At 40.3% G+C, this 27573-nt stretch overlaps 3 protein-coding genes across 7 annotated transcripts in view; all 3 read left to right on the top strand.

Annotated features, from left to right (window-relative positions):
- Positions 1-27573, top strand: part of hoxb3a (homeobox B3a) — a 79905-nt gene that overhangs the window by 5292 nt on the left and 47040 nt on the right. For 4 of the 5 annotated variants that reach the window (XM_038297106.1, XM_038297104.1, XM_038297118.1 and 1 more), the window contains exon 1: positions 11181-12826. The exons of the other annotated variant lie outside the window; for it this stretch is intronic. The gene's annotated coding sequence lies outside the window, so the exon portion shown is untranslated. Of the gene's footprint in view, positions 1-11180; positions 12827-27573 lie in introns of those variants that run through there. 5 annotated transcript variants of the gene reach the window in all.
- Positions 2749-6254, top strand: LOC119791175 (homeobox protein Hox-B6a-like). The gene is made up of 2 exons (XM_038297123.1): positions 2749-3790; positions 4946-6254. The coding sequence occupies exons 1-2, from the start codon at positions 3250-3252 to the stop codon at positions 5215-5217; spliced, it is 813 nt and encodes a 270-aa protein (XP_038153051.1). The 5' UTR covers positions 2749-3249; the 3' UTR covers positions 5218-6254.
- LOC119791173 (homeobox protein Hox-B5a-like) lies at positions 7742-10743 on the top strand. Its single transcript, XM_038297119.1, is given in 3 exon segments — positions 7742-8934; positions 8936-9389; positions 10417-10743. Coding segments are annotated over 3 exon segments (888 nt in total). The 5' UTR covers positions 7742-8748; the 3' UTR covers positions 10665-10743.

Raw genomic sequence — 27573 nt, 5'->3', positions numbered from 1 at the left:
TAATACAATTCAGCTTTATATAATACACAATATTCATTATATATATATTTTTTTTTCTATTTTGTTTTGTAAACATTGCTTTTATTTAATTTCCCTTCTATAAATGTTTTTCTTTCATAAACAGAAATGCAAACACTGTTGATTACTGAGAATAATTTCTGCTTTCATTTTTACTATAAAAAGTCTGGAAGAGCTTCATCAGCACTGCTTTAAAATAAAATATAAAATGCATCAAGAAAAGTAAATCAAATAAAAAAGGTAATTAATATTTATAATTAATCTAGGTTATTCTTTATGATATCTGATTGACATGTTTACCCCTTTGAAAATCAATTAGGGGCTTATTTCAGCGGCATTTGTTGCCATCGTTACTGTAAATGCGGATTCAGATTTAGGCTAAATTTTAAGACCATGTTGCGCAAAAAGATGAAAGTAATATGAGCATTACCGTCCCTGCGTCTGTCCGCGACTGCAGCTCTTCTCTGTCCTTTTCCGTGAGGTGCTGGTCATCAATAATTAAACCTCAGTCAGCTCCAAAACAATCTGGCTGCTTCCCGTTCCCACAAAGCGGGGAGGAAATAGAGCGTCCTGCCAGCGAGAGAGGGAGGCCAGGAGGAGGGAGGTGCGGCTCAGAAAGCAGAAAGCAAGTTACACAGTACAACTGCAAATGTCAAATTCTCTTCATTTCTTTTTCCTTCTTTTTTTCCAGTAGGAAAAGGGAGAAATCAGCTTTCAGGTTTGTCAGCTTCCCAGATATCTCTGAGCAGAGTCTTTAATCATAGTAGAGCTGAGCTTTTTTGGAATGCATTGGGTGGGAGGGCAAAGTAAAAGCAAAAATAGAGTCTTTGTGTCGATTTATCAGTCGGACGGTCTGTAGTTTGGCCATGGGGACAAGCCGCAGCCTGTGGAGGAAACAAAGAGAGACACAGAGAAGAGGATTTATTTATGGCTGCGGTTATTTTACAACCTCACTGACACACAGTTGGCTTGGAAAGAGCTTTCTTTCTTTCTTTCTTTCTTTCTTTCTTTCTTTCTTTCTTTCTTTCTTTCTTTCTTTCTTTCTTTCTTTCTTTCTTTCTTTCTTTCTTTCTTTCTTTCTTTCTTTCTTTCTTTCTTTCTTTCTTTCTTTCTTTCTTTCTTTCTTTCTTTCTTTCTTTCTTTCTTTCCACCATTAACGCCTCTTTCTCTCTGTCAACTTATAAACCTCAAATTCTACTCGAACAGGAGCAATTACCAGTTTTGATGACCATTCATTTTGTTCTTCCCTGATATCCATATTGCTAGTTTTGCCATCCCAGAAAGGAAGTTTAAAAGCCCATGAACATATTTGTTCTGTGCACGAATAGAGATACATCTAGAGAAAAAGCAACTTAACAGACCATCCAAATGAACAAAGGGAAGATTCAATCTAAAACATTCAACAAAAATATGATTCAACGTTTCCTCCTGCAAAAAAATAAGGACATTTAACACTAGGACCAGAATGAAGGTGCTTTTAGATGTTTTTATTCAATTAATATTATTTTGTTTTTTTGAATTCTGGAATGTTTAATATGGGAAAATTAAAGTGAAACTCTTTCTTTCTTTTTTAGGAATAAAATGAGCGGTGTAGGCCTATATGACTGTGGGCGAGTGTTTTTTTTATGTAAAGCTTTGATACAAATATCATCTTCCATCATTGTTATATTTACATTTTCATTTAATCAGGATCCTGAAGCAGGATTGGATTCTAAAAGTTAACCAGTGGTCAATATAAACAATATCAAAAATAATTAAACTTATAATTTTTCATTGTTGCTCCTATAGAGTGATAAAAATGCAACCTTTTATTCCTCGCGTGTTTACATTTTATGTTTATCCTCGTTTAACATGGAAACTAAACTAATTATTGAATTCAGTGGTTTGTATATCCTCCTCCTTCAGACACATAGAGGTCAATTCCTGATTCGTTGGCAGTGGAAGGGCTTTCAGGCCCAATCAGTGTCATTGAAACAGAAAAAAATTGGGTTTTTTCGGGACTGTTTCTTTTCTTCTTCTCCTCTTACCTTTCAGACTAATCAGTCTGACAGCAAAGGAAAATAATAATTCACGGCACACATTGATCACCCCCAAACAAACCTCAAAACTCCAGCGGAGGGTTTTTTTTTAACAATGAGGCATTTAGACAGTAGAAGATCACAGAGGCAGACATTAAATGATGCCAAGATTGGGGAACAGATTACCCAGAATGCCTGTGGAAGAGGACACACACGTAGCGGGATGTAAATGAAACCCAGAAAATAACAAACATGTAAACATCTAGATTATAAGAGCCTGGGTTCTACATCCAGGTCGCTCAGAACACCCCCCCCCACACACACACACACACACACACACACCCTGCTGCATGTTATGTTCTCTCAACAAATTAATTTGAACTCGATCTGTTGGCTGTTATCCACACAGTGCAAAAGGATATGCGCTCAGTGTCCCCTGGTGGTGCAGCGGCAACTCAAACGCGCACACGCACGCGTGCACGCGCGCAGATCTTATGAGTCCAACATCGGATGAAGGACGTCGCGCGAGAAGAGAAACAATCAATTTAACGCGCGGAGAATTCCGCTGTGATTGCGCAATCTCAACGGGAGCCGCGAGAAGATTAGAAAGAGAAATGAAATGACAATTAGAAAGGGAGGAAAGCTGGAGATTGGAGAAGGGGAAATAAGAAGGGGGGGGGCGGTTCCCAGACCCCCCCCCCCCCCCCCCCCCCCCCCCCCGTCTCTCCAGCGAAAAGGAAAATTGAGGCAAACTAATGCCAGGCACGGAGTTTCCCATTGGACAGCCTTAGGTCAGCTGGTCTCTGACTCCCCCCTCTGACTCCCCCCTATGTTCCTCACCCAATTCCTGTAACACACACACGGACTGTTTGCTACCGAGCCCCCAACCAACACTGCCCAGCACTGGCACCCAGCCACCCCGACTTCACCCTCCTCACCCCTCCTCCCAGTCTGCGATAAAGTCCCTGATAGCAGCAGCAGCAGCAGCCGCTCGGTCTGCGGCTATAAAACACAACAAATCATAAAGTGCAGCAGGGAAGGCAGAGGAAGGAGGACGGGAGGAACCGTTAGCCTCGGTCCACTCCTCCTTCTTCTTCTTCATCGCGTTATCACTGTTGTTGTGTTTGTTAGTGCCCTCCTGTACTCCCCTCTCCTCTTCTTCTCCTCCTTCTTCTCCTTCCCACTTTTTTTTTTTTTTTTTTTTTTTTTACCAATGAGTTCCTATTTTGTAAACTCGTCGTTCCCGGTGATACCGGGAACGACTGGAGGAGGCCAAGCGGCGTCGGCAGAGCCCTTCCTCGGTCAGATCTCCCTGTATTCATCGGGATACGCCGACCACCCCCTCCGACACTACCAGGGGGCGGCGGCGGTGACTGCGGCCGCGGCGGTGGCGTACAGTGCTCACCAGGAGAAGCCTTACCCAGCCTCCAACTTCTATCAGCAGGCTGCGAACGGAGCGTACGGTGGGCACCGGGCGGCTGGCTTGGCGGTTGGAGGCGCTAACGGACCCGGTGCATGCGACTACGCCACAGCGGCAGCCGCGGCTGCGACGGCGGCCACGAACTTCTACCGAGACAAGGACCATCCGTGCGGTCTGGACGAACACCAGCTCGTCCTGAGTCAGGACGGCATGCACCGCAAAGTGGAGTGCGCCGGTCTTGGAGGAAAGGGACTCTTTGGAGAAGCGATGGATGACAAACAAACGGTGCCAACTCCCATTTATCCGTGGATGCAGCGGATGAACGCGTGTAACGGTGAGTGCGTCCTTCTTCCTTTTTCAACTGAGGTTTTGTTTCCTCTGTCAGCCGTCCTCTCTCCCCCCCCTCCTCTGACTGGAGCTGCGTTATAAAGCTCGTTTGTTGGCTTACCAGTCAGTCAAGGGTTTAGTGTTTTATTGTCCGTCATAAAACTGGTTTGTTTGGCTGAAAGCCGCAGTTACTGTGTGACCTACTGACTGACGCAGCTGCCGAGGAGGGACGGCTGGGCTAAAAGCAAAGTCTGCCTGGCGCTGCTGTCAGAGAGAAACAGCAGCAACACAAACATGTTGCCTCGGTTTGTCTCCGTTATGATCTTCAATGATTCTCTTTGAAATCTGTAAGAAAACAGATCCTCCTGCTGCTGTTGGATATATAATAGCAGCTTTGAAGAAATTACGCAATTTTCTCAAAACAAACCCTGCACTTTATTAGATTTTATTTTCCGCGCACTCTGTGCTGACTTTTCCAAAATCAGACAGTTATTAGACTAGAGGAATCCATTAAAACTGAAGCAAACAGAGACAGCTTAAAACAGAACGGTTTTAATGTCTTATTTTTCACTGTAAAAATTGGAAATAAATTTACTCTGTTGTGCTGCAATCTATAGATTGGCATTAATAAGAAAACAATTGCCTGTTTGATTATTTATTTAACTTATGCTGAGGTGAAAAAATTTGTCAAGGTGTTTCAAAGGTGGGAGAGATAGAAAAAAATATTAAAAATAGAATAAAATAGATTAAAATATTACATGTTATACGAAACGTTAGAGAAAAATAACGGGACTGATAATGTCTAATTATACTACGCTGGAATGTTATTGTTATTATTGTTATTAATGTGGTCATTTTATTAAGTTTCAGTTTCTGGTCAATCCAGAATCTGGATCTGCTAAACTAAAAGCAAACAAATAAAATAACCAAACTAATGAATAAATAATGAAAAAATACATTTCTATGATCTTAGAAAAATAAACCTCTTGATCTTGAGGACTTTTGGGAAAAAATTTTGTTTTTTTACATTTCTTCTTGTGATTGTTATTAATACTTTTATAACTGTGTTGATCCTGAATCAGGATCAAGAGAAAGGATCAAATTGAACCCTAGTTCTGGGTCCACCCCCCCTCACCTGACTCCGTCTCTCCTTATCTCTCAGGGACCTTCGGCAGCCCGGGGAGACGCGGCCGGCAGACCTACACTCGCTACCAAACCCTGGAGCTGGAGAAGGAATTCCACTTTAACCGGTACCTCACGCGGCGACGGCGCATCGAAATTGCGCACGCGCTCTGCCTCACGGAGCGCCAGATTAAAATCTGGTTCCAGAACCGGAGGATGAAGTGGAAGAAGGAGAACAAGCTGATTAACTCATCGTCTTCCTCCTCTTCCACGGTAAACGGTACAGAGGAGGAAGAGAAACGGACGGAGTGAAAGCGAAGCGATGACGAAGACATTAAAAAAAGAGGAGAAGGATGAAAGGAAATCCATGCTGGTTATTCCAAATCTGGTTGATAGGTGTGGACGTGTCGTGAGCCCACTGCTTCTTTCATTTCCGTGTAGGAGGAACTGAGATGCTTTTCTCCTTCACTTCTCTCCAGGGTCCGGGTCTCCTAGAACTCACGGCATTTAATGATTCTGGGAAAAAACAACGTAACTTTAACTCACCTCTATTGACTTATATTTAAAAGTTTTTTTTATTCCCAAAACATTTGAAAGAGAAAATGCATTCTCCTAAACCATAAATGCTAAATATGCGGAGGAATAAAACTTGATAAAAGCAATGAAAAATTGAAAGAAATAGACATAAAAAACTACATGCTAAGTGTGTATGTATATGTATAAAAATTGGCCTGTTTTTAATGGAAATTCTGCATAATAATAAAGTTTCAGGATGTGTAGATTTATCCTGAAAGGCGCAGAGCATATGAAGGTTATAAGACGCTCAGAAACTAGAGCTCATTTACAGCATTCCAACGTAACTACCTAAATTCTTACTGAAGCTGTTTTGTTTGTATGATTTTTAAGTATTTTTTTAAGCACTTGCTTTGAAGGAAACACTTCCTCGTTTTTTTGTTTCTTTCTTGTTTTTGTTATAATGAGTTGTAGGCCTATCTTGTGTTCCACACATACCAAACCAACAGGGGAGGAAAGGGGAGTGGGTTCGCTGTACATATTGTAGCTAAAATACAGATTTAGATAAAGGGGATGAATCATTTGTAATGTGAAAATATGTTTCTGTTTTAAAGGGTCTTAAATGTTGTTTTTAGCTCTGATTTTCCCACTTAGATCTAAAGAAAAGCGCGTTGAGGTGTTGACCTACTGATGTTCTCCAAACTACCCAAACACCTTAAGAAGAGTGTACATTTGATGGAATTTGTAGGTTTATTTTAGTGGGGTTTTTTTGTTTTCTTTTTGTCCAGTACGTATACTACCTATGAGAAATGTACAATAAACTTTAAAGAAGTGTATGATGAAATGTTGGCCCTTTTCTTTCAAACACAGAAAACAGTTTTTTTTTTTTTTTTTTTTTTTTTTGGTGATTCAGCGATTTATGTCCGTTTGCACCAGAGACTCGTAAACCTTTTAGCCTTTTTTATGTAAGTGTGAAACATGCGGCACTCGAGGCACGAGCTGCGGTGGTTCGGTGGCTGTCAGGGGCCTGGAGGCCGGGGGTCCGGGGCCAATTAGGTGCAGTGATCGCGGGGGAAGTGAAAGCGGCCTGAAATAATGAATGAGCCGCAGAGCCGCGCAGAGAAAGTTGACCTGTCCTCGACCAGGCCGGTCAGACATGTTGCACACACACACACTCTCTTCACCCAGACAAAGTGGACAATGTCCTGGTGACCTTTTGAACTCTGCTTGTCCCCGGAGTTACCGACGAGCCGAGCTGAAGTGAGGCAGCCTCAGAAAAATGGCGGAGTGTTTATTAGAGCTGGGAAACCAAACAGGACATTAACAAAACCAGCATGCCTTCAATTACTAACCTCATTCTATTCATTAACTCCGATAAAAACTTAGTTATCTAATCAAACAAGATTATGACCAATGAAGGATGTAGTAATGGAACCATATACATACATATACAGAGATTTATGGCAAAAGTCGTTTATTTAACGGATGGCTCATAATGCGCACACTGAGAAAGAAACGTTGAAGGTGCATCGACAAACAAAAATTCTCATTTTAAACTAATTAAAAACCTTTTTTTGTTAATGTCGTTTTTTAAGTAAAAAAAAAGTAATATACTTCCATATTATTCAGCGTTCGGAAGTGATGGATTTCAATAAAAGTCACAGAATGTTTAATAAAGGTTTAATTTCAGGCTAAAAAGGAAAATTTGAGGTTTTTAGATACGAATTTTTATTTTCTTTGGATAAATCGTTTCCCAAATTGTTTCTCATTGGAAGATCGAAACGATGAGCTTAAAGTGAGCAGAGACGACCTGCGCAATGGTGGAAATATAAACTGGAAATTCTTCTTTGGGTTTTTTCCTGAATCTCAGTTTTTGTTTCTAATTTTAATTCTACGATATATGACGTAAATTGAATTCGTAGCTTTTTTAATTGCTGGTATGATTATTATTATTGTGGAGGTTTGGTCATTATTGCCTTATTTTAATTCTAACTCTGTTAAGTAAAGGAATGCAGCCTGAGACATAGACACACAGAATCTATCCGATTAATATCTATTTAAACAAACAAACAAAAATGAATTCGTGATCTTCCTCTGGCTCTGAGTGTGTGAGTGTTGTATCAAAGCATGCTCGCTCTGGGGCACCCTGGCCTGCAATGCATCCCAACCCAGGAATCAACAAATCATAAATCAGCAGATTTCTACCCTGTTTGGCTACAGATCACATTGAACATTCCACCACTGCAGTTGAGGGGAAAGCAGAGGAAACCAGAGAGAAGGTAGCCAGTAAAAAAAAAAAAAAAAAACAACCTGGAAAGTATAAAAACCAAAGATGAGCTGGTTTGTTATTGTCTGCTGCTTCTTTATACTCCAAAAAGTTGCTTTCGTTGCTTTATTTGGTGGTAAATTGAGGAGATTCTTTAATTACTCTGATTGCATCCATTGATGAAACTCACACTCTCCTTCCTTACTTCTGATGTTGGGTATTTATTCTTTGCTTCATCTGCACTTTTATAATTCTCCTTACTATCAGGTGTGTTACTCCCATTTCATCATTAGAGCAGTTTTTCTTACACAGATCTCGGTTTCCGCTCCTGCAGAGGGAAGCTTCTGATTGGAATGTGAGCCGAAGGTGGAAGGCAGATTCTTGTTTTTATTATCATTCTGTATGTGCATGGTCTCCGCTTTCTAATTTGCTCCCTCCCTAAATGTGTTCGGCGGTGCATGGATGATCGAGCATGGGTACAGCCTGGGAGGGGGGGGGGGCACATGTAGGAGAAATTGACTGTTTTATATAAATCCCATTTCAAAGTGCCAACACTCTCTGCCCTTCTCCCTGTCCTCCCTATGTGTGCAGTGAATCATATTTGCAGTAGGTGGCGCTCTTCATTCACCAGCCGACATTGCTGGCAACCGAAAAAGGCAGCATGAAGAGGGGGAGGGAATGAGGCTCAAGCCTTTATCATTAGAAACCTCAGAGCATGAATTACCTCCACGAAGTCATCGGCGAGAATTTACGAGTGGTCTGCAAAACAGTCACATGATCGCGGCCCCTCCCTCTCCGTCTCCTCCCTCACCTCCCCCATGACACACACACACACACACACACACACATCTACATCCAACACCCCACCCCCCTATTTGGACGGCGCATACAAAGCTAAAAACGAAGTACAGTGCAACGCCATAATTCACTAATACATCATAAATCGTTGAAAGTACCAGGGTTGTAACGACCGGGAGAAATCTAACAAATCAGGCCCACCCCCCCCTCCAACACCCCCCCCTTTACAACTCAGCTGTTTGCCTGTAACTCTGTAAAACAACTAAATGAGTTCCTACTTTGTAAACTCGTTCTCGAACGGTCCCGACTATCAGCTGCTAAATTATGGAGCCAGCAGCGGCGCAATGAACAGCGGGACGTTCAGGGACTCCTCCTCCGCCACCATGCACCATGCGACGGGCTCCTATGGCTACGGCTACAGCGGCATGGATCTGACCGTATCCAGCCGAGGAGGGGGGGGGGGACCGAGCCGCGAGCACCGGAGGACAGTTCGGGGGAGGCTCGGCGGTTGAGTTCTCCAGGGGTTTCGGCTTCAGACAGCCGGCCAGTTGCTCCCTCTCCTCCGGGGGGAGTTCTCTCCTGACAGGCGGCCGTGAGAACAGCAAGCCGGGCGCGCAGAGATCTCCCACCTCAGAGCGACCAGGAAGCAGCAACCTCAGCTCTCCAAACCTGTCCGCCGCGGCTGGCGGCACGACGCCGCGCTTCACGGAGCTTGAAGACGCTTCGGGAGACAGCGAGGACCTGCTGGACTGCAGAGATGCCGTCCGTGGGGATGATTCACCGGCGCGATCCAGAGCAGCTGAGAAGCAGGAAGGCGACCCGGCGGGCTCAGCTGCTGGCACCAGGGGCAGTGACGCGCACGCACCTCAGATTTTCCCCTGGATGAGAAAACTGCACATAAGCCATGGTACATTCTGGCTCTCGGCAAATACACACATTTTAATTCAGAGGTGTAAACTTTAAGCTAAATACTTTCATCTACTTATGTAGAAGAAGTTGATGTGGAAATAGATTCTTATGCTTATTTATGGAAGCTCTCTATCCACATGGAAAGATGTAGAAAAAGCATCAAAGCCTTTATATTATCTGAATAAACCCAGCAGTTTATCGTGTTGTCTGTTCTGTTATTTAGCAAAACGTTTAACTTAGAAAGAAAATTTAGAAGATAAAAGGCGGAACGTTTTAGCTGGTGTCTTTATTTTGAGATGTGATGTTATAGATTTAATTCTGATATCTGAAAATCCAGTCGTCATGAAATGTAGCAGTTTGAGAAGGCAAACCTCAGAGGCACTGCTTGGATTATTCTCTCCTCTATCGTTGTGCCTTTTTTTAAAATCTCACAAAAGCCACGTAAATCTGCCAAAGGTGAGCAAAACTGGACTGCAAAGCCCAGCAGACTGGGGGAGCACACATGGACCGGGTGGGAAGAAAAAAGCAGCAGGGAGGGAAAGAATGAAAGGCTCTACAGGCTTTGGAGGTTGCTGCTTCTTTGAAAAGTCAAGCTTTATTAGGTGTGGAAACTTTATTAAAGAGGTGAGGCAGAGGACGAGGCAATAAATCCTGGAAGGGACCTGAAGGCTGGGATGTTTAGGTGAGGGTGATGTTTAAAAGGATGGGGGGAAGGGGGTTAAAAAGGCAAACCTTAAGAATCTAGTGATAAAAAAGCTATATTTTATTTGCTTTTATTTAATAAAAAATATTACCCAAATTCACCACGCGTCAGGTTTAGTAAAACACCTGTAGCTACGATGTTAGAGGCAGAACAGACTTCTATGATGTAAAGCAAAGGAGCTAAAGGGAATGATGCTTCTAATGTTTTATTTTTTATTTTTGTGGCACATTAACCCCCACATTTTGTGCCATGATGGCCGTTTGTTGTGCCACACATGGGGCCCTCTGTCCTAACAGCCTTGTGTTGCTTCCAAACCCCTCAGATATGACGGGCCCGGACGGGAAAAGGGCGCGGACAGCCTACACCCGCTATCAGACTCTGGAGCTGGAGAAGGAGTTCCACTTCAACCGGTACCTCACGCGGCGGCGGCGCATCGAGATTGCTCACGCGCTCTGCCTCACGGAACGACAGATCAAGATCTGGTTCCAGAACCGGAGAATGAAGTGGAAGAAGGACAACAAGCTTAAAAGTATGAGTCTGGCTCCGGCCGGCGGTGCCTACCAACCCTAGGAGGAAGGGGAAGCTGCTCCTTCAGCTTCGTGTTTGTCTGGGAGGCAAACTGGACAAAAGCGCAAAGAGGTGTCCAAGGGAGAGGAAAAAAAGAAAAACATGATGAAAAACACAAAGTAAAGAAGAAGGCTGGTGGAAATGGAATAAATAGAGGACGATGAAGAAAATAGTGGCAGGATGAATCGGATTCCATCTTTGATTCATAGTACAATGTTTGTTCTCCAGTTAGTAGCTGTGATGTTCAGTTCAGCACTTTTTATTCGTGTCCTTTACGTCTGTTAGTGAGGGCAGCAGAAAAAACAAGGCTGGTACTATCTATCCATCTATAAATATCTCTTTATCTTCATATAGATATTTAATATATCTATATATACATAGATATACATATATACAGAGATAAATAGATGTATATATATATGTACACATCTATTTATATATATATATATATATATATATATATATATATATATATATATATATATATATATATATATATATATATATATATATATATATATATATATATATATATATGTTTTACTTTCCGGCTGCCTGTCTATTATCTAGTGTCCAATGTGTGAATATTTAGTGTGATATTTTCCTTTTGTATTCAGTCATCCTCTTAAGTTATTTCCATCCAGTGAAGCTCAGCCCCTCCCTGCTTAACCCCCCCATCCCTTCCCCGTCCTCTCACCGTGTTGTTACAAGCACCATTGAAACCTGAACTCACTTTTACTGTGGAAGAAGGGGAAATGTTTGCGTGTTTGTGAATGAGGTCGTGCTAAAAAAAAGTGCGCGTGTGTTTGTGAACCAATCGAGCGGCCTTCGTGTCTCTGTCCGTCCCTTGTTTCTGTGTAACCGACCGAAATATATCGTTGTTGTGATTATTTGTTGAATGTGTCACATCTGATGTACACACACACACACACACATATGGTGACGTTTTGACGGTTGTGGTCGCGTTTGTGTGAGCGCGTGGGTGAATGAGAGCTGTGCGGTATTGTGTCCTTGTAAACTTTCTGTCAGTGAGCTTTTTGTAACTGTTTCGGATTTGAGTGAAACATAATTATGAATAAAGTTTCTCACGGTAAAGCGGAGTGGACAGCATGACGCAGCTGTTCACAGAGGAAAACTGGATTTTTTTTGTAGAGCTTAACACATTATTCAGCTACAGGAGCTTAAAAATGCATGAAAAAATACTCCATATTTAAAGAAGCTTATATGGGAGTGAAGCTTATATGAAGAAAAAAAGTATGTTCTCCAAAAATTATTCGTGTATCTCGCAGGCCTGTCTGGAACCTGAGCCTAGAAATATCTAAAGCTCAAAGGATAAAGGCGACATTTAAGCACAAACCTGATCAGTTAAACAAAAAAGCAAGAAAAAAATAAAGGCCAAATTAAGTGCAGTTTTCTACCTAAAAACAAATGACCATCGGTGGTCAAATGCGTCACGTTTCTGTCCTTTCCGCGTCGAACGGAAGCAGCTTCCAGAAAATCCAGTTATTGTCTCCTGATTATCTCTGCTTGTAAACAACCGAATGAACTTTTAAACTCACCGGCTGCTGACACTGTTTCCCTGTAAACTCCCCGCGTTACGCGCGGGCCACACGGGTCCTTCTCCGAGCCTCATCCGGCCATAACCTCCCGGCCCTTCTTGCGTGCTGTGTGTGGGCTGCTGTTTTAAAGCCATGTATAGATTTTTAAACTAAACTCTCTTCCTGCTTTGGGCCAAACTGAAAAATGGAGGCAGCTTTGACATTTACGTGTCAAACAGATGAGGGGTTTTATCTCCAAGTTGGATCGTAAAAATCTGTTTTGATTCCTCTCACTGGCTCTCCTCTGGTCACGTGGGGTCCATAAAGTTAGTTTTATGGTTTAGGGGAGTTGACAATGTATTTCACATTCTAGAAAGCAAGTGACGGTTTAACGGCTTCGTGTGGATTCTAAAAGGGTCAGTAAAACAGAGACGGAGCGGGAGAAGCGGTGTGTGCGTTTATGTGTGCGTGAGACGGAGAGAGAGAGAGAGAGAAAGGGAAATAGAGAGAGAACAGGCCACTATTAGCGGCAGCTGTTCCTGCTCAGGTTGGCACTTGGAGCCCGGAGATCTCCGCTGTGTTCCGCTGAGGAGTCTGGAGGCAGGCGAAGGACAGGCAGCAGGCACAGTAAGTGGAAGAAGGGCTCCCGGTAAGTGGGAGCTAAGTAGAAACAGGGGCGGTTTGGCTGAAGTGTGTGTGTGTGTGTGAGGTGGGGGGGTGGGGAGGGGGGTGCAATTAACGTGTCACTCATTGAGTGTGAGTGGTCCTCTAGTAGGGAGCGGTGAGCAGCTCTGGTCCTTCTGCTGCTGAAGGCCGCGCGGCGGTGCTGCGCCACCGGTGGAACATGTTGGAGCGCCGTTAAAAGCGCAAACACTGCGCGGCTTTACAGCGTGTCCATGAAAGATGGCGCACAGCCGGGCATGCCGTGACTCCCACCGACTGCTCCGATTCTTCTGCTTGTTCTCATTGTAATATAGTTATATAGCGAATTCCAAAGTTTATATGCGGGAGTTTATTATCCCACCATTCAGTGAAAAAAAATCTGGTTGGAAAGTGAAACAGAACATAAAATGTTGGTTTAAGAGGACTGCTGTTTATGTCAGAAAAAAGGAAAGGAAAACATTTTTTTTAGCTATATTTTTAAAGTTCAGACTCGTAAAAATATATAATAATATATATATTTTTAAATTAACTTGTGGGGTCCAAAGGCTGGTCCTAATCTGATGGATCATCTTTTTAATGTCAGGGAGTCAGTTTAGATTTAGAAGTAACTTTATTTTAGGGTTTATTTTTGGAGATAAACTTAAATGTCAGGATTTGGTAAAAGGCAAAAGCTAAAATAAATGTAGGTCAGTAAAAAGTCTTAATATGTATGGAATTGCAAAGTTGTGTGTGTGTGATGTGTGTGAGTGTGCTGGGAAGGGGGGGGGGGGGGGGGGTGTTACGATTAATTCTACACAAAATAAATCATATTTTGTGTAGAATTTATCAAACCCTATCCCAAAAAGGTTGTTGGAATATTGAAAGACAAAAAAAATCAAGCAATTTGCATCATCCTCTATAATTAAGCTAAATCTAACAGGAGTTCCCACCGTCTGAAGGTGGAGCATAATTTAAATAATTATATTATAACAGAAATGGAATCAGGAAATTGTTGTCAAACTTTCTTCTGTGCATCAGATCCCATCTGGAACTGGATTACATGCTGGTTGTTGTTGCTTTGTTGATTTCTTACTTTCAGTCCACTGTTTTACTTTAATCCTAAACAGGCTGGAAACTGGTGGAAAGTTTAGGTCTAACTTAAATGTCTTCCTTCATTCCTCTCTCATCCACTTATTTTCTTAATCTATCAAATATGAACATGTTGGTCACTAAGGGGACGAGAAAGGAGTGAAGGAAGCCATGTAGCTAAAGGCCTTCAGCCTTCAGAAACACTTCTGATCCCCGGTCAGTTTTAGACCATTTCTCACAGTCTTACATGCGACTAAAAATCTGTCAGGTAACCAGACTAGCAGTGGCGCTGATGACGACCTAATAATAGGAGAGTCCGAGTTGCATCCGGATTTTAAATCTGCATAGCCCGACCTAAACTCTTCCTACAAAAAAGTAGAACAAAAACCGACTTGAGAGAAGCAACAAACATATTTATATGTAGAAAAATGCTTTTGTTTTTCTATGCGTGTGTGTGTGTTGATCTCAGCAATGCTGCACTGCAAAAACGACCCAGAAATAAGTAAAACATTTCTTAAATTAAGTGTATTTCATTTAAGAAGTTAGAGAATTTTAAATGTATTCAGGTGAATAAGTTTATTTGCCAGTGGAATGAATATTTATACTCTTAAAATAAGATGATTGTATCATATGCACTTGAAATAAGATGATGCATTTGTTTTCTCTTATCTTAAATGCCAGTTGTCCTGATCTATTGGCAAAATGTCTCGCTTATCTCCTCAATTAAAAGAAAAAAAAACTTATTTTAAGAAAAAAAAAGACTTTTTGAGATTCAATTTTTTGCAGTGTGTGAGACATTTGAACCCGGAAGTGTAGTTTAATACTAAATAAATCTATGAAGCAATTATTCAACCAGGTGATCCTGATCATGGCCTTAGTCTTACTTCATTTAGTTTATTTTGATGTGACTTTTGTTTGCCTTTGTGCTGCCTCCTGTGGCTTTCAGACCAACAGTCTTGTTTCTTCTACACTGGAAAAACAACCTAGAAATAAGTAAAAAAATTCTTAAATTAAGTGTATTTCCCCTTAATTTGAGTAGGTAAATAAGATAGTTTGCCAATGAAATAAGATAATTAGATAAAATGCACTTGAAATAAGACAATGCAACTGTGTTTTCTTATTTTAAGCGTAAATCTTCTTGTTCCATTGGCTAAATGTCGTTTACCTCCTCAATTCAAGAACCAATTCACTTGTTTTAAGAAAAACTGACTTATCTAGATTTAGATTTTTTCCAGTGTACATTTCTATATGACTACAGTTCTACAAATACTCAGCATTACTGAATGAATCCCTGTTCTGAATCCATGGAGGATCCTTATTCCTGTTTGAGGCTCTTCTGTTTCGGTGGGACCGTTAGGGGCCCACTGAGCAGTGATGTATCGCAGTTCGCAGCAGGTTTGCGGGATGGTCTCGGTCCTTGAGGAAGTTCAGCTCAGTAAACAGGAAGGCAAAAAAAAAAAAAAAAAACTCCCTATACCATTTTTCATCAACTTCCTCCCTTTAATGATGATACAGGAACGCGGTCCGTGGCCCCTGCGGCCCCTTTCCTCCCACACTGCTCTCCTCACACATTCAGCTCCTCGGGGCCTTCAGCCAGGCAGAGATATATAGGTCATGTATGTGTTTCCAGTCTGGGAGGATTGGAGGCATCGCGGTTCTGTGGGCTCCTTTGTTTTTGCTGTGTGTGTTCGGTTTCTCCTTTATGTACACAGGGCAGCTCCAGCCTTTTCTTGATGTGCGTTATGTGTACGGGCTTGCTGCTGGTTTAAGACTGTCAGACCGGATAGGTTTGTCTTTGCACTTTGGCTGTTGGCGATGACGAGTGGGATGAGAAAGTAATGAAGCTGACCTTTTATTGCCGAGCTTTGCAGAAGGCGTGTTTTTCTGTGTGTAAAGGAGAGCTGCGGTCTCCCTGTGGGATGCAGCATGGTGCGTTTAATTGCTTTAGGCCCTGAGAGCTAAAACGGGTAGATGAAGCATGGGAAGCTTCTTATTGGGGATATTTGCTGCAGATCGATGCTAAATGTTCATCCTGCATATCCACTGTTTGTGACCTTAATCTCCTCCCTGCTTCAGTTCTGCGTTTCCTCTGCGTTTGTCAAGGTTTTGTTAATTGGTTAACGTCCCAGCTCGCGCGCTCTGAGGCCCGTAAGATAAGCAGCGTTGCCTTTGGACACGGAGAGGGGTGAGCGATCCGGTCAAGACTCATGAATAATGAAAGAAGGAAGAGTCACCGCGAGGTCAGCAGACGTGGCTCGAGCCGAGCAAGAAGCAAAAGGGCTCCCCGCGCATGCGCAAAGCGGAGAGAAAGCTTCCAGCAGCCCGCACACATCAACAGTGATTTGTTTAGCTCGCTAACATGGGGGAGAGCTATTAACAGTTGGCTGCGTTTTAGAAGTGTCCTCTATTTCCGAATGAGGTGCGAGGAGGAGGGTGTAAGACAAACAACAAACTTCCTCCTCTGAGTTCAGGCTGGATGGGGCTCATCAGGCCACACACCAGGGGAAGAAGCGACAGTTTCTATTTGAATAACAAAAAGGCCGATAATCACCCATCTAATAATATGTTCGATAGAAAGAATGGTGCAGTAATAACTTTCTCCATCAGACGCGAAGAGGAACAGCCAGTTTGTCTTCAGCTGCTGCTACGTTTCCCCCCAAAGTGTCTCATCAAATTAATGCAAATAAAGTTTTATTTCTGTATTTCAAAGCAATCCGTATTTCATATTTCCATCCTGGATCTAAAAATGGTTTATCTCTGGACAGAATAAATCAAACACGAACAATTAGAAATTTTGTGAATTTTATTTGGACAGTTAGAGCAAACATTAGATGGAGGGTTTCCATGCTGGTTTTGGTCCAGGATGATGCAGCGCTCCTCCGCCGCCAGCAGAGATCGCCTCAGACCAGGAGGAGGCTGGAAGCAGCAGACGCGCCTCATCCTTTAAACCGATAACTGGCTCTAACCTTCAGCTCCACCCGTTTTCCGGCTCCATTAACTACTTCTCGGGCTGTTAATTGAATGATTGAGCGGAACCACAGAAAACTCCCCGCTGGTATCAAACAGAAAAGGGGGAAATTCTTTTATGTCTACCTGGCTAAGGTAAAGCACGGTAGCGCGTGATTTTAATCTAACGCAGATCCGGTTCAGATGAAGGTCAAGCTGAGAGGGTAGGTCCATGTTTAAATAGTTTTATTTGCACATCCATCTCTGAGTGGTTTGGTTAATTAAAACAGATCCACACAACAACAACACTGCAAAAACGAAGTAGAATAGGTAAAAATTTCCTAAATTAAGTGTATTCACTCTTAATTTGAGTAGGTAAATGAGATAGTTTGCCAATGGAATGAGTAATTTTACTCTTGAAATAAGATAATTAGATAATATGCACTTGAAATAAGAGGATGCTATTGTGTTTTCTTATTTTAAGTGTAAATTGTCTTGTTCCATTGGCAGAATGTCTCTTTTACCTCCTCAATTCAAGAAGAAATGCACTTATTTTAAGAAAAAATGACTTATCTACAGGTGCTGGTCATAAAATTAGAATATCATGAAAAAGTAGATTGATTTCAGTAATTCCATTTAAAAAGTGAAACTTGTATATTATATTCATACATTACATACAAACTCATATATTTCAGATGTTTATTTTGTTTAATTTTGATGATTACAAATGACAACAAATGAAAATCTCAAATTCATCATATCAGAAAATTAGAATATTGTGAAAAGGTTCAAAATTGATGGCCCCTGGTGCCACACTCTAATCAGCTAATTAACTCAAACCACCTGCAAAAGCCTTTAAATGGTCTTTCAGTCTAGTTCTATAGGCTACACAATCATGGGGAAGACTGCTGACTTGACAGTTGTCCAAAAGACGACCATCGACACCTTGCACAAGGAGGGCAAGACACAAAAGGTCATCGCTAAAGAGGCTGGCTGTTCACAGAGCTCAGTGTCCAAGCACATTAATAGAGAGGCGAAGGGAAGGAAAAGATGTGGTCGAAAAAAGTGTACAAGCAAGAGAGATAACCGCACCCTGGAGAGGATTGTGAAACAAAACCCATTCAAAAATGTGGGGGAGATTCACAAAGAGTGGACTGCAGCTGGAGTGAGTGCTTCAAGAACCACCACACACAGACGTATGAAAGACATGGGTTTCTGCTGTCGCATTCCTTGTGTCAAGCCACTCTTGAACCACAGACAGCGTCAGAAGCGTCTTGCCTGGGCTAAAGAGAAACAGGACTGGACTGCTGGTGAGTGGTCCAAAGTCATGTTCTCTGATGAAAGTAAATTTTGCATTTCCTTTGGAAATCAAGGTCCCAGAGTCTGGAGGAAAAGAAGAGAGGCACTTCATCCACGTTGCTTGAAGTCCAGTGTAAAGTTTCCACAGTCAGTGATGGTTTGGGGTGCCATGTCATCTGCTGGTGTTGGTCCATTGTGTTTTCTGAGGTCCAGGGTCAACGCAGCCACATACCAGGAAGTTTTAGAGCACTTCATGCTTCCTGCAGCTGACCAACTTTTTGGAGATGCAGATTTCATTTTCCAACAGGACTTGGCACCTGCACACAGTGCCAAAGCTACCAGTACCTGGTTGAAGGACCATGGTATCCCTGTTCTTAATTGGCCAGCAAACTCTCCTGACCTTAACCCCATAGAAAATCTATGGGGTATTGTGAAGAAGAAGATGCAATACACCAGACCCAACAATTCAGAAGAGCTAAAAGCCACTATTAGAGCAACCTGGGCTATCATAACACCTGAGCAGTGCCACAGACTGATCGACTCCATGCCACGCCGCATTGCTGCAGTAATACAGGCCAAAGGAGGCCCAACTAAATACTGAGTGCTGTACATGCTCATACTTTTCATGTTCATACTTTTCAGTTGGCCAACATTTCTATAAATCCTTTGTTTTTATTGGTCTTCAGTAATATTCTAATTTTCTGATATGATGAATTTGAGATTTTCATTTGTTGTCATTTGTAATCATCAAAATTAAACAAAATAAACATCTGAAATATATGAGTTTGTATGTAATGTATGAATATAATATACAAGTTTCACTTTTTAAATGGAATTACTGAAATCAATCTACTTTTTCATGATATTCTAATTTTATGACCAGCACCTGTAGATTTAGATTTTTTGCAGTGAACAATAAAATAATTAAAAAAAAAAGTCTTTTTTTCTTAAAATAAGTAACTTTTTCTTTAGTTGAAGGGAGAAATAAGTAAAAATGTATTTTATTAAGTGTGTTTACCCTTAATAAGATGATCTGCCAATGGAATGAGTATTTTTACTCCTAAAATAAGACAGATAATATGCACCTGAAATAAGACCAAGCAATCGTTTTTTCTTATTTTAAATGTAAATTGTCTTGTTCCATTGGTGAAATTTCTTTCTCTCCTCCTCAATTCAAGAAAAAAAAAATCACTTATTTTAAGAAAAAGGGATTTAATTTTCTTTGCATTGCATTTAATTCTACACTGGAAAAAAAAATCGAAATCTAGAGAAGTCCTTTTTTCTTAAAATAATTATATTTGTTCTTGAATTGAGGATGTAAAAGGGACATTTTGCCAATGGAACAATATAATTTACATTTAAAATAAGAAAACACAATTGCATTGTCTTATTTCAAGTGCATATTATCTAATTATATTATTTTAAGAATAAAAATACTCATTCCATTGGCAAACTATCTCATTTACCTAATAAAATGAAGGGTAAACACACTTAGTTTAAGACATTTTTACTTATTTCTAGATCGTTTTTTCATTGTAGAGCCAAAATCAGAGTGGCCAACATTTCTCACCCAGAGGCTGTTAAAACACTTAGATTTAAAGAAGCCCTGCAAAGGGGGGCATTAATGTCACATGTTCTGCCTCCCTGCTTATAGTCAACATTACTCTCTGCAAGAATAGCTCAAGTCTTTAACAATAATACCTACAACTTTTTTTTTTATCAATTTACCTAAAAATAAACAACAGATAAACATTTTTACATAATGCATCTACTACTATTCTGTTGTACCCCCCACCCCCCCATCAAGCTTTAGTTTGGCTGTTGTATTGAATTCAGTTTATTTCTATAGCTCCAATTCACATCATGTCATCTCAGGTCACTTTCCAGTTCAGCAGATCATCCAGTCAGATTGATTCAAAGTTTTCTATCTAAGGAAAACTAGCTGATTGCATCGACTCATTGACTCTTCAGCAATCCCTCACACTAAGCATGCTTGTAGCGACAGTGGAGAGGAAAAACTCCCTTTGAACAGGAAGAAACCTCCAGCAGAACCAGGCTCAGTGTGAGCGGCCATCTGCTGAGGCCCACTGGGGTTCAAGGAGACAGAAGCAATATTCCTCAGATGAAAGAAGGAAATTCTAGAAAGCCCTTTGATCTGGGATTTAAATGACAGGTCCTGATCAAAAACAACACCAAGATTTTTTACTTTTTTATCTGAAATCAGTTTAATCCCATCCAAATGAAGTGACTGGCTAATCAGCTTCTTGTTCAAAGACTCTGGTCCAAAGACTATAACTTCTGTTTTGTCTGCATTCAGAAGGAGAAAGTTAAGAGTCATCCAGGTTTTTATGTCTTCAGACATGCCTGTAATCTATGTAATGGGTTCGCTCCATCTGGATTATAGACAGATATTGCTGGGTATCATCAGCATCCTGTTTGGCTGTGACTCCATCCTGGAGAGAAATATCAGCTGTGCTGCTGCCATCAACACCTTTGTTTCCAGATGTTGGAGCTTGGCCTGTTTTCCAGTGTAGTCCTGTTTCTCTGACTGTGACTAACTGGATGTGCTCTCTTCGTCCTCTGACATGGGAGCTGGCTCGGAGCTCGTCTGCCTGGCTGTGTGTTTCCTGGACGGGGCCGCCTGTGGAGCTGGTTGACAGTTGCCTTTTGTATCTATGCTTCTTTTTCTATGTCTGCTTCTGTCTCCTTGAACCCCAGTGGGCCTCAGCAGATGGCCGCTCACACTGAGCCTGGTTCTGCTGGAGGTTTCTTCCTGTTCAAAGGGAGTTTTTCCTCTCCACTGTCGCTACAAGCATGCTTAGTGTGAGGGATTGCTGAAGAGTCAATGAGTCGATGCAATCAGCTGGTTTTCCTTAGATAGAAAACTTTGAATCAATCTGACTGGATGATCTGGTGAACTGGAAAGTGACCTGAGATGACATGATGTGAATTGGAGCTATAGAAATAAACTGAATAGAATTGAATATTGAACTTTTATTCAAATGATGGAAAATCGAGTCCACTTCCTTGTTCGTACACAGATCCTGGCTATCAGAGCTTATTCTTGTTCAGATAGACATTTAGAGAAGCACGTGAATCTGTGTCCTTTACTATTCCTGTTTCCTCTTTGCCCCCCCGCCTGCCTTCCTGCCCCTGGTAAAGTGAGAGGGAGGGAGGGGGGGGGCCTCTATCTGAGGTTACATGACTCGCTGCTGAGGCTACCAGTAGAAAGTTCACAGAGTTGAAGGGTCAAAAGTTCGGCGGCATGCTGTAGTTCCACCCTCTGCTCCATCTGAAGCACTCACACTATGTCAAAGGCAAGAAAACAGGAGGAGGGAGGGAGGCCGAGGTAGGGAGGGGTTACACATGAGATAAATAATAGCAGGAGTCGAAGAGGAGGTGAAGGCCTGACCTTTCATTCCTTCCTAAGCCACTGACAAAAGCAGAGCCTCTCCTGTGGATGCGGGTATTCTGTGACATGTAGGCAGGTGTGACGTGTCTGGGTACAGGTGTCAGACTGCATGCTCTGTTCACACTCACCAACATTTGTTTATGCTGACTGAAACCAGATTAGACCTTTTTTTAATACTTTGTAATCATAGAAAAGAAAATTCATTTTATACTTTGTTAAAACCTGAAAAAATATATATTTAAAGATGAGGAAACTAATTTAAGTCAGCCAAGATATATACATTATTATATAAATTAGCTTTATTAATATTTAGTGAGGTGTCGGTCCTTATGCATTGAAGATGTGGTTAAGTTTTGAAAACTTTCTTACTTTTTTTAAGACATTCTTTTGAAGTTGCTTCCTGAATTAGAGGTTGAGTGTTTTTTTAAAGTTCGACTTTAACGTAAAGCATAAGATTTCCTGAACTATGTTAAGTTTCCATAACAACCATTTCATCCAGTTCATTTCCTGTCGGTCATACAGCCACCATAAAGTAGCCATGCTCCGGTCAGGCTGGACGAAGGCGGCTCCCTGGAGTCCGTTTTTCTGTCTAAATCCATACAAGCTACTTTTACGCCTGTAAAGTGCAACAGAGTGATAGCTAGTCTAATTCTGGAGGTTTAGCATGAAAATAGAGAACAGATTCCTTCACATGATGTCGATTCTGAAAAAAAAGACATGAGCAACAGTACTAACACTATCTGGCAGCGTTACTGGCATCGAAACATATATATTTTTGCAAAAACAATCTAGAAATAAGTAATGAAATGTTACCCTTAATTTGAGTAAGTTAATAAGATGATCTGCCAATAGAATTAGTTTTTTTAAGTATTTAAAATAAGATAATGAGTTAATATGCTCTTGAGATAAGACATTGTAATCCCTTTTCTTATTTTAAATTTATATTGTCATCTCCCATCGGCAAAGTGTCTCAATTACCTCCTCAATTCAAGAAAAATTTTACTTAGTTTGAGAACAACTTTTTTTTGCAGTGCATATATTGGTTACCTTATCAAAAATCCAAGTGTTTTTCTAATTGCATTTATTGTGAAGAAGAGAATCTGTGTGAATCCAGATATTAAAGTTGATGGAGGTGAAACATTAATAGTTGGAGCTCATTGCAAAAGAGAAACAAAACACCTGAGGAAATATGAACAAAGCAAATCAGCAATGGAGGATTTTAAAGGCTTTCTCACAAAATGATTCCGAAATAAGTCAAGATTTCTTAAATTAAGTGTATTTTGCATTGATTTGAGTAGGTTAATGGGATTATTTACCATTTAAATTAATATTTTTACTCTTAAAATAAGATAATTCCATAATATGCACCTGAAATGCAACAGTTTTCTCTTATTTAAAATGTAAATGCTCTTGTTCAATTAGCAAAGTGTATCACTTACCTCCTCAATTGAAGACAAAAATTAGTCAAAAATTACTTATTGAAATGTTTTATTTTTTTGTTATTTATTTATTTATTGTTATTATTATTATTATTATTATTATTATTTGGGTTTTTTTGTGTTGTGTGAGACATTTGAACCCGGAAGTGTAGTTTACTACCAAATAAATGTATGAAGCAATTATTTAATCAGGAGATCATGATCACGGCCTTATTTAACTTAAAACTAGTCTTTACTTTATTTATAGTTTGTTTTGTTTGGTGTCATGTGACTTTTGTTCGCCTTTATGCTGCTTCCTGTGGCTTTCAAACCAGAAGTCTTGCTTCTTCTACATTTCGATATGACCACTTTTCTCTCTAACTACAAATACTCAGCATTGCTGAATTAATCCAGGAATAAATATACGGCTGAAATGAGGCAATGCAATACATTTTCTTTTCTTATTTTAAACATAAATTGTGCTTTTCCATTGGCAATGTCTCACTTACCTCCTTAATAAAAGAAAAATGCACTTATTTTAGGAAAAAAAAAATACTTATTTAGATTTCATTATTTTGCAGTGACTGTTGAGAAGGTTTAATAAAATGTTCAGGGGCAACATTTCTTTATTCTTTGTCCTTTTTTTTAAATGATACTCAATCTACAATCTGAAATAAAAACTGATAGGATTTAGTGGATTAAGGGTGGAAACTTCCCCCCCCCTAATAATGAATAATAATCCACCAGTTGATTTCATGGAAGCAGAATTTGTTTCTGCGCTTTCAGCTCAGCAGCGATAACAACCTAAAATAAATCCAAACTCTAAAGTCGTAAACAGATTAGGATAGAATACCCCTCACTCTTAGACTCAGAGACATCCTGCGTGGGGGGGTCATTTATATTTATACAACAAAAGGAAAAGGACTAATGACTCTACAAGAAAAGAAAAAAAAAGAAATGCAGGAGAGTGGAAAAATGAGAAAAGACCCTCTCCTCCGCATCTACAGCTCATTTTTCTTTGGTTAATGACTCCGGCTCAATTTGGAATGACAGAGAGAGGGTAGAGGGAAGGTTTTGGAGGCAAATGACAGAGAGAGGGCATGTGGGACAGAAGGGAGTGCAGAGAGGTGGACGTGACAAAGAAAGGGTGTGGAAAAGAGGGGGGCGAGCGAGATGGAAGGAGAGGGGAAAGGTTGGCTTTGCTTAGGGTGAACGGGAGGTCATCGCGTCTCACCGACATTAAAATGTTGGATCGGGGACGCGGGGCGACACGCCTCGCGCTTTAAACAAAGAGTGTGCCAAACTGGCAGATTAATTTGAAAACTTGAGTCCATGCACACACGTAATGCTTAAGAGAGAGCACAGTCTTCCCAGCAGCCCCGCTCTGCTCTGTCTCCCTCTGCCCCGAAGCCTCTGCGGCTCCTTACGCAGCTGCGCTGCGGGGATGGGAGCGTCTGCATGCGGCGTCGCTGCTTCTTTTTTCTCCCCTTCGAAGATTCTTGTTGAATCGGTTAAATCTGATAAGAATCGCAGTCAGAGGAGCAGCGTGATGCCGAGGAGTCAGCTTTTCCTTTTCCAAGAGAGCAGAGGAGAGAGCTGGACTTCGGAGCTGACCGCTTCGTGGTGGTTATTACTTTCGATTCATTTTAAGCAGGTATAAAACATGAATAAATCTAAAAAAAAAAAAAAAAAAAGGGTCAAACGGAGAACGCTGTGCATGGGAAACAGGACGGCGTCAAACTAAGGAAGAAGATTCGCTCTTCTGCTTCAATTGTAAACGATCGTCCGGATTTCTGTTGAAGATGCAAAAAGAAAACAAAGGAGAAGAAACTGGATGTGATGGAAGCAGGAAGATGGATCAGATCAGATCGATGGCGGCGGAGGGAAGCAGCAGGTGAGCTTCACTGGAGGGAGAGCAGCCTGCAAGGGGCAACATATGGAATGCATGGAAGAAGGAGCTTCGTTTGCATTTTGCTACGTGTGTGTGTGTGTGTGTGTGTGTGTGTGTGTGTGTGTGTGTGTGTGTGTGTGTGTGTGTGTGTGTGTGTGTGTGTGTGTGTGTGTGTGTGTGTGTGTGGCAGGTGCTCTCCTCGTGCTGAGAGGAAGGGGAAGATCACGTGTAAGAATTGCTGTAGAATCCACCTCCCTTCATCCTCGATCTGTTTTCAGAGCGATTCCGTTTTATTGATTCATTTTCTGATTGATCAGGAGTCACTTACCAGACAGACAGACAGACAGACAGATAGATAGATAGACAGATAGATAGATAGATAGATAGATAGATAGATAGATAGATAGATAGATAGATAGATAGATAGATAGATAGATAGATAGATAGATAGATAGATAGATAGATAGATAGATAGATAGATAGATAGATAGATAGATAGATAGATAGATAGATAGATAGATAGATAGATAGATAGATAGATAGATAGATAGATAGATAGATAGATAGATAGATAGATAGATAGATAGATAGATAGAATCTAAATACAGACAATATGAGGGTCTGTTGCTGATTTGCTGATGTTTTTCCATAGACATTTTTATTCCTATCATGCAGTCCCGCCACTCACTGTTTTCTACGTATCCGGCTGTTTTCAATATGTCCGCCGGCTACGATATTTGCCTTGAAGGTCGGTTTGTGTGAGAGAGATTGTGGAGTATTGCTCTGCTGTGTGGTTGTGATGATGTGGCGCGGCCCGCGTGCTGAATGGGGAGTTTAGAGCAGGCAAGCCGCTGTGTTGCTTCATTTTTCTGCCTGTCCATTATTTCACCTAACAATAACCAGAGAGCAAAGCTTCAATTATTTTTCAAACTGAACAATGGAATAAAGCAACATTTTCTCCTCTTCTTCATTGTTCCTGCAGCTTTTCACATTCGTAATATTTCAAAAACTTTGACAAGTGCGCAGGCTTCGGATAAAAGGCCATTGAACGCCTCAATATGCTCACTTTCATTTTGTTTCCAAAAAAACTAACCCATCATGGACAGAGAAAAGCGTCTGTTTTTATTAACACGAATCTTAATTTGTTGAAATTAATTTTAATAAGTAGACGGTATATAAATATATATATTTCCTTCTTTTCAGTTTGTTAAATCTTTAATTTCCTAAAAAAGTAAATAATTCTCATGAAATTGCACAATTATATTTAAACCAGGACTTTTTTTTGCTTTTTTGTTTACTTTCCTAAAACCTCATAATGAAACTCGACAACCTCCAATACATCAAGCTAATAGCGGCTTTTATGAGGAATCATGTTTCAATTCAATTTCCAATATTACGTTTAGTGCAATTTAACCGTATATCTATATCACCTTAATTAACAGAAAAAAACACATATAACGAAAAAAATATATATAATATTTATAAATATAATATGACAAAGAAAGACGACATATCGTCATATATATATATATATATATATATATATATATATATATATATATATATATATATATATATATATATATATATATATATATATATATATATATATATATATATATATATATATATATATATAAATATAATTAATATAATTTTTTATTAATTAATATAATTAATTAATATAATTAATATAATATATATGACGACATATCGTCATATATATATATATATATATATATATATATATATAAATATAATAATAAATATAATATAATAATAATAATTTTTTTCCATACACAAACCACATATGTTATATATTAAAACATATATTTTTTGTTTATTTTCTAAATGGTGTTAGTGAGCTTTGGTTTTATTTCTTTTTTTTTTTCTCTTAAATTTAGCAACACTTAGCTGAGTGTGTTGACCTGCTCAAATAGAAGGGAAACAATGGGGCTGCCATTAGACTGAAAGCTTTCTGCTGACAAACTTGACAAAGAAAGAAGGAGTGCTGCGTTTAGACTCAACACACCTTGATCGATACCTGAGATGACCCGCCGCTGAGCGGAAGGTCAAGGTGACAGAATTACTGAATTGCATTACTCTATTGCAGGTGCTCAGTGAGCACCTGCAATAGAAAGGAATAAAATAGAGTAAACTAAGTCCCGCTATTTCCGTGCTGTTGACACGTGGAGAACTTTTATAAGGAAGTTATGTTATTTATAATTAATCGGGCAGAATACAAAGAATGGAGTCACTTGAAAACCTTAGCTTTGCTCTCAGTACTGATTAATATCTGCTGCATTTGGTTTGAATTAAATAATAGTTATAGTGTGGTTTTATGGAATAAAAAAGAAAGAAAGAAAGAAAGAAAGAAAGAAAGAAAGAAAGAAAGAAAGAAAGAAAGAAAGAAAGAAAGAAAGAAAGAAAGAAAGAAAGAAAGAAAGAAAGAAAGAAAGAAAGAAAGAAAGAAAGAAAGAAAGAAAGAAAGAAAGAAAGAAAGAAAGAAAGCTGCTCTGCATTGCAGGCCTTTTTTTAAAGTAGGCTTCTCAGATCACTTTTTAATTCAGTTACATCACAATTTTTTAAGACAGCAATTCATTTACTGCGCCGAAGGGGTATTTATCCATTTATTCTCTTCTCCATCCATCCTCCGGACCGATCTTTCAGGACATTT

The sequence above is a fragment of the Cyprinodon tularosa genome, unplaced genomic scaffold (assembly GCF_016077235.1).
Source record: "Cyprinodon tularosa strain WSP-4 unplaced genomic scaffold, ASM1607723v1 ctg382, whole genome shotgun sequence".
Classification (NCBI taxonomy): Eukaryota; Metazoa; Chordata; class Actinopteri; order Cyprinodontiformes; family Cyprinodontidae; genus Cyprinodon; species Cyprinodon tularosa.
Note: the sequence above shows the minus strand (reverse complement) of the source record. Positions and strands in the feature narration are given on the sequence as shown.

Excerpts from the sequence above, each read along its gene's own strand:
- LOC119791175 (XM_038297123.1), top strand. The coding sequence starts at position 3,250 with ATGAGTTCCTATTTTGTAAACTCGTCGTTCCCGGTGATACCGGGAACG. Across the intron at positions 3,791-4,945 it reads GCGGATGAACGCGTGTAACG|GGACCTTCGGCAGCCCGGGG; the intron begins GTGAGTGCGTCC and ends CTTATCTCTCAG.